At 43.4% G+C, this 10,123-nt stretch overlaps 1 protein-coding gene across 1 annotated transcript; it reads right to left on the bottom strand.

Annotated features, from left to right (window-relative positions):
- Positions 1–2,711: 2,711 nt before the first annotated feature.
- mych (myelocytomatosis oncogene homolog) lies at positions 2,712–7,214 on the bottom strand. Its single transcript, XM_063911039.1, has 3 exons — positions 7,000–7,214; positions 4,862–5,422; positions 2,712–3,370 (listed from the first exon to the last, which is right to left on the bottom strand). Exons 1-3 carry the CDS (start codon positions 7,046–7,048, stop codon positions 2,769–2,771), a joined length of 1,212 nt encoding a protein of 403 aa, XP_063767109.1. The 5' UTR covers positions 7,049–7,214; the 3' UTR covers positions 2,712–2,768.
- Positions 7,215–10,123: the final 2,909 nt, after the last annotated feature.

Genomic DNA, 10,123 nt, shown 5'->3' on the forward strand with positions numbered 1-10,123 from the left:
CATTCGTTAGGAACAAAAAGTCGGAGGTTTTAACAAGACAGCGACATGATCCAACAGGAAGTCCTGAACAGAACTCATTTCAAGGCAGAACAGGTTTTTCCGGTAAAACAAACAAACGCGTCATTATTCCCCACCAACCACGATCTGTTCAAGTGTCTGAGCGAGGAAGAACTCTTTTCGTAAAAAAGACAGGATGCATTTCTTAAGACATCTGACACATTTCATGACAAAACAGCACGTTAATGAGAGAGAACGTCGCCAATAATTTGATATTTAGCGTTAAAATGGCATTCAGTTAAACATTCAACCCAATTATCTATACTTGAGGCTTTTAAATGCAGCTGAAGAAAAGCACAAGTTGAACACGTACAAAGTTCACTTTAAAGTATTGAATGGTGTCGTCGGCGTATACTCTGAGTCCGCATAATTACAAATACACATTTGGTTGGACACAGGATGACGCCGTTTCTCTTTAAAAGAAATGGGTACATGCTGTTCAGTGGCCCTCATTCACGAACCTTGTCCAATCTTATTTTGAAATCTGTATTTTTCCCATGAAAGCCCAAGAGAAATGGTTAGTCGTGAGTCGAATCCGTGCAATTTCAGATATTTAACTACTTTAAAAGAAGGATGGATGACTAATGAATCACAATGACAGTAATATATCTATAGAACTAAATATCACAGTATTGGTGCATTGAATATTTTCCGTTTTATTTGCATGTGAAGGAATCTTAAATGGAGGTTTATGTCCATCCCGACTTTGGCTGATTTGCTACGAAAGCACGACTTTAGTTAGGTTCAGTCTCCTCTAAACACCTGAAGTTTTAATATGGCTACCTTTGAGTTTAAACGATTTATTAAATATAACAAAATACTTAAATACAAAGTTTATTTCCATGTTTTCAAAGTAAGAAAACACTACGAGCAGAACTGAAGCCGAGCATTGTTATTACTACAGTATTAAAAACCTGTCTTATTTAAAAAAATTACAGTACTGTCATTATAACCTGATAACAGAGTGGTGCTGGGCCCAAGGGTCCGCTGAAGGCACACTGAAAAAAACCTCGATTCTGATTCAAACAGCATCAGATTTGGGATTAAATTGGAATTAACTAGGGATGCACCGAAAATTCGGCCACCGAAAACTTTTCGGCCGAAACACTTTTGTCACCGAAACAGAACGTTGTGATGATGACGCAAGCAAAAAAACGCGAACAGCACTCGGGCCAACATGTCTGCGGTGTGGACGCAATTCACTGTGTCTGAAAAAGAACAACGAATAGCAATTTGCAATACGTGTAAAGCCGAAATTTCTAGAGGGGGTATATCTGCAAAGAGTTTTTCCACGTCGGGTTTAATTCATCATCTTAAATCAAAACATCCCGATCGCTATTCTGAATTTGAGAAAAACGCGGCACAGAAAAGGAAAGCCATTCCGAGCACACCGACTCCGTCTGTGGCAGACGTTTTTGAAAAGGCCAAAAACTTTCCCAGTGATGGTGCCAAGGCTAAGGGCATTACACAAAAAATGATGGAATTCATTGCCTTAGATGATCAGCCGTTCTCTGTTGTAGAGGACGTGGGATTTCGTAGGCTGATAGAGCACATTGAGCCCCGTTATGCCATACCGAGCAGACGACATTTCTCAGACGTATGTTTACCTGAGCTGTTCAATGTTGTTGCAACTCACGTCCATGAGCTTATGGCATCTGATATTTCAGCAATCAGTTTCACGACCGATATATGGAGCTCAGACGTCAGCATCACGAGTATGCTCAGTCTAACTGCACAGTGGATCGACACAGATTTCAAGCTGCAAAAGATTCTGCTTCATTCACAAGAGTTTCGATGCACTTGACTTAAATGCACTTTGTTTTTTTATGAGAGAACATATTTAATTTTACAATATTTCAGCAGGCCAGTCAGTTTACAGGCCTGTACATTACTATTTCATGTAGGCTACACATGTGTGGTCAAGTATTGTGCATAATGTCAGTTCTAAATAAATATTTTCATAATTTCGTGATTTATTTATTCTTTGAATTGCAACGCCTTGATTTTTAGTAAGGTTAGCACACAGTCATAGCCATAAATGCAATGGTACTAATAATTGGAATAATAACTTATTTCGGTGTTTCGGTTTTCGGCCTTGGTTTCCTCATTTTCGGTTTCGGCCAAGAATTTTCATTTCGGTGCATCCCTAGAATTAACAGAAGTGCATTTCACCAGATAACTTGGAAGCCATCATCAGACACCTGTCAGAGTGGAGGGATCACTGGTTAGTATGGCTATAAAGACGTCCTGAAAACACAATATTCAAGTTTCAACTTCTGAGCTGACGTGGCTCCCAGTTGTATGGCTTCTGCACCATTTGGTATCCCCAACAAAACAAAAAAAAGTAGAGTCGCAAAGAAACAACACGATAAGACACATGTGTTGTCCTTGTCTTTCAGTGTGCGTTCAGCCAAGCTAAAAAAACATCTGCTCGCTTAGTCTGTTAACAAAAACCATCCTACTCTCTACAACAGTCAGCAGTCAAGGCATGAGAATGATCAACTCTGAGGCAATGAGTGTGTTGTGTTTGTCCATTGGCAGCAAGTCTACACAGTCCAGCGCTATTGTTAAGTCCTTGAAATGTCAAACTTTTGTGCGCTCTTTGCAGCATGACGCCATCCTTTATCCCCCTGTCTTTGTACACAGCCCCCCCCCCCCCCCCCCACCCTTGCATTGTCTCTTAAACAAACTGAAAATCGCCGGTTCGACTCTTAGCTACGGAGTCGCTCCAGCCGGGCCTTCAGCTGCTCCTGTTTGGCCCTAAGTTTGTCCCTCTTGCCCTGCAGCCGGTGGCCCTCGTCCTCCAGGCCGTAGATGCAGTCCCGCGCCTTCTTCAGGATCACCACCTTGGACGCCTTGTCGTTGTTGGACAGTTCGGGCACGTTGTCCCGCAGGTGAACAAAGCAGTTCTTGAGCTCGTTGCGCCGCTGCCTCTCCATGACGTTGTGCGTCCGCCGCCGCTCCTCCTCGTCCTCCGTCTCCGTGGAGTTGCGTGACGAGTTGCTGCTGCTGCTGTGGTGGTGGCTGTGGCTGTGGTACCGCGATGAGGACGACGAAGACGAGGAGTTCCGCGACGAGTGGTGGTACCGTGATGAGCCCTCGCTTCCTCTCGAGCGCTTGTTGGACGAAGGTGGCGGCGAGGCGGGACACGGCGCAGCGTAGTTGTGCTGCATCTGGATCTCAGAGTTGTGGCGTTGCAGGGCCCGCTGCTCCTCTTCCTTTTTCTGCTGGCGGACAGACAGGTCGGCCAATGAGGCGCGAGGGGAGGGGCTTGAGGAGCACCGCACCACGGTCACCACATCTATCTCCTCCTCTGTAACAGAAGAAGAAACCAGAGACGGGTTAGAGGACTCTACTGGCACAGCCCTTGTGTTCTGACCTGTGGTAACTGTATCCGCCTCGTGATGGCGAGACGACATTTCAGAGGAGCGCTGACACCAATAACAAAAAGTGTAGACACCGTAAACACACACACACACACACACCAGGCAGCCATAAACGTGCACTAACTGTTGGCAAATTCTGCTAATGAGTTGAGATTACAGCAACAGTGAAATGCATAAACAGTGGTTACATTTAGGGTGCTCTGAACAGTTCAATCAGCAAAATTAGTCTCCCTGTTTTAGGTTTTATGTTTATACTTTATATTTATACTTGCTTTTTTAAAACTTGTTTGGATCTTATTATTTATACTCAACTTTCTTTTTTAAGTCTTGTATAATATTCTTATTTTTTCAGTCCTTTTTATTCAACTTTTATCTGCTTATTAAATGTATAAATTATATTCCTGTTTTTTTAATTTATTGTTATTATTTTAATTAATTCTTTGATATTCTGAAAAGTACAATGAAGTAAAACAGTAGTTGCATAAAAGGCAAATGATAAAAAAGTGTGCGGTTGTTTATAACCAGAGGGCGGTAAGACGACTCATGAGGAGTTAATGGATGTTGCCGCAAAATGTTACCGCCAAACCTGAGTCACCCACACACACACACACACACACACACTTATCCAGCTTTAAAACCTCTCCTCTGTCAGTCAGTGACTTAAGCCCCGCCCACGCCGCAGATTACAGGTGGTGCGGGGCTTCAGATAGACTGGGTCTGGGCTCGGAGCCACTAAACATTAACCGTGGATTATCAGAGGAATGCCAGTGAAGCTGATCCTGCAGAGGAGTGTTGACACTGATAGAAATGCCCCATGATAAGAGGATTAACGTCCCCGGAGTCCAACACTGACATGAGTTAATTCATTAAGAGGAGCATTTTGTTAAAAGTGAGATAATTAAACTCAGCCTAAACTTTCATACAAGTAAAAGAAGAGACCTTCATTGTGATGCATCTGTATTACGCAACAGCTAATTAATCCTACTGTCTTTATATTGTTCAATTATTAGACTGTTATAAGTTTACCTGCTGATTTTATTCTACATGTTATTCACTATTTGAACTCCTTTTTATGTCCTGTTATTCATTGTTTGTTGTTTTACCTCCTTTTTTATACTTTGACTTGCTTCTGTTTTTATTTCGGTTAATACTTTACTCTTCCCATCTGGTCCCGTGTGTCCCGCTGCTCTGGCACCTGCAGTTGTTATTGATATTCCTGGCTGTCACTACCACTGGTATTTGTTGACCTACTTTCTTGATATTGCTGCTACTTAAGTTCCCCTGGATACTTGTATTAAATAAAAGGCAGACATGACGCATCAGCTCTGTCCCTTTGTTGTAACAGTGTAAACATCCCGCTGTGGGACAAATAAAGGACATGTGATTTCCCCACAGCGATGAATGAAAGCTTATCTTACCAGAGTCGCTGGAGGAATACGTGGAGAGTTCTCCCCCGGTGGACCCGTAGTCTGACGTGGCCTCGCTGGGCTCCTGGGAGTCCATCAGGTTCTGGCAGTCCAGCGTGGAGCCGGCGATCTCCTCGAAGATGCTGGTGTTGATGTCGGACAGCAGCGGGCTGGAGCCCAGCATGGAGGACACCAGCTTCTCCTCCAGGCTCTTGTCTTCGGCCAGGCACTGCCACAAACAGTCCGCCCCTTCCTCCTCCTCGAGGGGGGAGCAGGGCTCGGAGGGATCCCCCTCCTTCTCCGCCGCAGAGTCGCAGTGGAAGAAGTCGTAGTTCCAGTTGAGCTGCATGTCGTGGTCTTCCAGGAGGATGTCCGACACATAGCTCAGCTGGTCCTCCTTGGAGAGGGGCTTAGTGCCGCCCAGCCCCGGCTTCATCGGTGGGGACTGAGGGGGGGTCGGCAGCGACTGGAGGTCCTTCATCAAACTCTGGCAGAACTCATCGTCAAAGAGCAGCGGCTCAGAGTAAATCCAGTCCTGGGACTGGGAGAAGCTTTGCAGCATGTTTGTAGAATCTGGGGAGGCAAGAGGTAGTGGGGGTTAAGGTCCAGAGTAGTGTGTAGAAAAGCCTCGTAGTAATCCAAGCTGTAGTGAAAGTTAAACCAGTTCCTCCAGACTGACAGCAGGCCCCACTGTGAGCCACTCTTTATCCGTGTTTACATCACCCTAACCCCGCCCCAAATGCTCCCCGGAGAGGCAGTCAATCACCCACAGAAAACTTTTAACACCCTCCCATCCGTGTGACATCACAGCAACAGCTGGGAGACAAACCCCAACACCTCTCTCCACCCTTTACATCCTCGGAAAGTGACTATAAATCCCCCGGCTACCGGCTGACATGGAAAACAGAAAAAAGGAGGCTTTTGTGTTTTCCGTTTTTCCTCTTAAGACCTTCTGCTACCGTTTCACAACTTGTACCAAACCTGCTCGGCTCAGCACTGAGAGAGTAGTTACCGTGTGAAAGCACCAAACACTAACCCGTCGGGACATGCTGCTGTAAACCGTGCTTTCATAAAAGTAATAAAAACGCTATCAAATCTTAAAACACAACCACCAAAAGCTGGAAGTGGAGCCGGCTGACTAAGGGGAAAATCCAGCGCTATTCCTATGGGGTCTTATGGTATGTGCATGTATAGCAGGCAGTGTGTGAGAACAAAGCAGCAGTGTGTGTGCTGCAGACAGGGAGTTAAAGGCTGCCTTTATGTAACATGGCAGCCTGGGAAACCTGAGCCAAAGTTAAACTACAGAGCAGTGTGTGACAAGACATTCAAATATTACTAATTAAGTGTTTATGGCGCTATTTACGCTCCACTTAAACCCAACACTAAATCACTGTTCCTCCCATAAGAAGGCAAGCCTTAACGCATGCGAGTCAAATGTAAAGACTAGCATGTACAGCTTTATTGAGCATGCTTTTAATCCGTTTACATCATGTGTGTGCATTCCTGTAATTAACATAATGTGTAAACGCGTTTTACAAGTGACGCATTTACTCAGAATGTAAGGACGTGAAAAAGGGCAAAAATCTCACCGTTATTTTAATGCAGATTCGCCAAAGCTGTGTAAATCACGGTGACTAAAAGCTTTCCCACCAGTTTGCATGCACACGACACAACGTGTACGTATTTACAAGTGACGCATTTGCTCAAAATGTTAAAAAAAATAAAAAAATAAAACCATTAAATTTTCATTGTTTTTTGTAACGCAGATCTAAAGCTTGATAAACTGCTCCATCTCCACTCAGCGACAACATGTGCAAATTTACACGGTTTTACAAATGGTGGATTTACAAAATAAACATGTCAACAAGTAAAAAGTGTCTGCAGGACTTCCCTTATAATAAAACATAAGCAAAAGCAGCGGATTAATGCAATGTGCACCCGCCCTGCAGGTCATTTAAACCTCACATGTGCAAAGCATGGTGTCCCCACGTGAAACCGGCATTTCTTCGCCACGTAAGACACACAACGCACATTTTGCACGGAAAACATGCACACTAGCACAATAACCACGCAGATGTGAGGTGGTTTGAATGCCATATGAGTAGAATAATATATCATTTGCCATTTTTTAACGATTTTGCACGCCTTACCTTCAGCTGTCCTTACAGTAGAGGGAGTCAAAATGCAGGGAAATGGCATAAAAAATAGCAATGCAGGAAACGTGAGTAAATATCCAAATTAAAATCCAACAATGAGAGGAAAAAACTACAAGTGTCTTCCGGGGAGAGGTTTTCTGCGTGTGAAGTTAAAAAGAGAACAGGGCAGCATGCTTTTTTCCTGACAGGTTAGTCCCCTCCGCTCAGACAGTCAGAGTAGGTGTGGCTCGGCGGAGGCGCATTATTTATATCCCTGCATTCGCCTGTGTCCTTCCGCACGCAGCAAAATCGCGCCAAAACGACCAAACGAGTGAAAAATCGACAATGACATCCAAGTGTGTCCCCAGTATGTCCTCGTCGGTTACTCTTTCGATTTCATCCTGGCGGAAATATCACGCAAAGTGTCAAACTTGGTTAATACGCAGTGAAGTGAGGGTCTATGTCGCGGAGGGATACGGTGCAGGGTAGGATTCCAGGAAAACTGTGGCGCGTAAAGTTAGGACAAAACACGTGGACTGTGAGAAGAAGCCGGGTGTCTCACTGCCTGTCTGTCTGTCTGTCTGTCTGTCTGTCTGTCTGTCTGTCTGTCTGTCTGTCTGTCTGTCTGTCTGTCTGTCTGTCTGTTACTTACACATCTTTAAAATGTGTTATTTATATGATATACATAAATAGCGTTGCCCATATAAATGCGTGCCATTCTGCCACCGAGTAAAATGTAAATAAAACCCATTTAATTCAGATTTGATAAAGCTGTAATAACCAGTCGGTGTTAACAGACGCATACAGAAATCAGGGTCACTTTATTCCCAGTTCAGCTGTACGGTAAAAGGCACATAAAATACATTTTCTCCGTCATTAGAGAGGAATGTGGCACTTACAGTAAACCGGTTGGGTATTTTTATGGCATGTTAAAGGCAGGGATTATGTATTCCACCCCCACCCTCCCCACCACCACCACCTTTACAGTAGTATTATGTCAGTGAGACATGCAAGCAGGTAGACAGGAGCATGCTTTTAGAGCCACGTTGTCCACTAGCTCTTGCAGGGGTGTTTCACCATCTCTCCCCCAACTCCTCCTCTTACTACTACAACCACAAACTCTCTCAAACTGTCATCCACTCGGGTTTAAAGCAGAATACTCAGCTATGCACTCCGACTTTACGTTTCAGACACTTATTTAAAGTTTACTTAAAGGAGTTTGTCCTTTTTTGCCATTTATATTGTACTATTTATATATATTTGTTATAGTTTTGCCCACATATGTGAGTCCATAGAGTACTCACAGGCTGGTGTACACTTGATTTCATGCTGTGAAATGTTCCTTTTATGACATTTTTACAGTGTTTGTTTTATTTTCCCCCACATTCTTCAGTCAGTCAGAGTCCACAGATTTCTTAAAGGCGTGTTTACATTACATTTTCTGTTGAGAAATGTTAGTTTTAAGCCATTTATACCTTATTAGTCTTAAAAGTGTGTGCACTTTAATTTTTGAACACATTTTTCGGTCAAACTTTAAAGAAAAACACATTTTGTATTCCATAAATTATTATAGACTCTTTTATAAATGATGTTATGTTATAAAAGTGTAGCTGCATGCCATGTATATATATATTTGTACAGTCTTAAATATAATATAATATACTATAATAATTGTAGTTAGTTTGAGTTCAAACCTGGAGAAAGAAATACCTTTCACAGACAATCCACATGAGAACAAAGCATGTTAAATAAAATGAAACCTATATAGTAAAGCTTTGTGCAGAGGGATGAATGAACCCCTCTCTGACACCGCAGCGACCCTCCCCCTTTTCTCCCTCTTCTTCCTCTGGCTCCGCCCCCTGCAGGGGCCTACATGTTACATAAGGGACTTACCGGTGCACGTGCGGAGGCTCTTCAGCCAATCAGAGCCGAGCATGCGTTCACGTGCACTCTCCTTGCAACAGGAGCTCTATCAGTGTTCATATCGGCCAAATACAATCAATCACATCCAGCTCTTTAAATACACACACACACACACGCACACACACACACACACACACACACACACACACACACACACACACACACACACACACACACACACACACACACACACACACACACACACACACACACACACTAAATCTGCTGTTTCTATGACACCTGATATGATTACATATTGTTGGTAATAATAATGACTGCTAATTTATGGTTAAAAGGTAAATAAATGCATGTATTTTGGTCCACACAACAAAAGGCTGGTGAGTTAAGCTCAATTACAGCCCTGTGTGTGGCCATGCATGTAAATAAACAGCTCCTGCACCGTTATTGTTATGCATGCATGCAGACGTACAGCTCTCAGAGAGATAATCACAGCCCTGTCACATGGAAACTATTTCTGCTGAGTTTAAAAGTCTCTCCACATTTCCACAAGTGGAGGGGGAAATCCTGCAGTGGGATAAACCCCCGGCCTGCATCTTTTAAAAAGAGTGTGCTGCTCCCTGTTTGGTCGGTGGCTGCAGCAGCTGATGGAGGGCGGACCAGCAGAGAAAGAACACTTTGCTCTCAGAGAGAGGAGGGGAAATCTGGGTTAATGTGCCACCTAGAGGCCGGCTGGCAGACAGCCTGACCTGGTTTCACCTCTTTGTACTGAGACACTGTGTACTCTCACTCACTGGATTCAGTTCTGCGGTTTACTGCTTTGTAAATTGGCTTAAATCCACCATCTGTATTCACAATCAAGTCCTTTATTCGTCCTACAAAGGGAAATGTGCATTGTTACAGCAAGGTATAGATAGAGACGAAAGAAATACAACACTATTATACAAAAGGCATGCACTTAGTATTAATATAAACTATTACAATTGACATAAAGTACACATTCAGGTAGACGAGTGAGTAAATGATAGACCATAAAGTCATTTAAAGGGGTCGTCTTTTGACACACAGACAGTGGTGGAGTAAGTAACGCATGTATGCAGTGATGGACAAAGTACTCAGATACTTTACTTAAGGACAAGTAGAAAAACTAAGTACTCCTTTACAAGTACAAGTCTTGATTTCAAAGTACACTGGAAAGTATTAGCATCAGAATATACTTTAAGTACTCAAAGTAAAAGTACTCATTCTGCAGAACGGA

This window comes from Eleginops maclovinus, chromosome 20, assembly GCF_036324505.1.
Source record: "Eleginops maclovinus isolate JMC-PN-2008 ecotype Puerto Natales chromosome 20, JC_Emac_rtc_rv5, whole genome shotgun sequence".
NCBI classification, from domain to species: domain Eukaryota; kingdom Metazoa; phylum Chordata; class Actinopteri; order Perciformes; family Eleginopidae; genus Eleginops; species Eleginops maclovinus.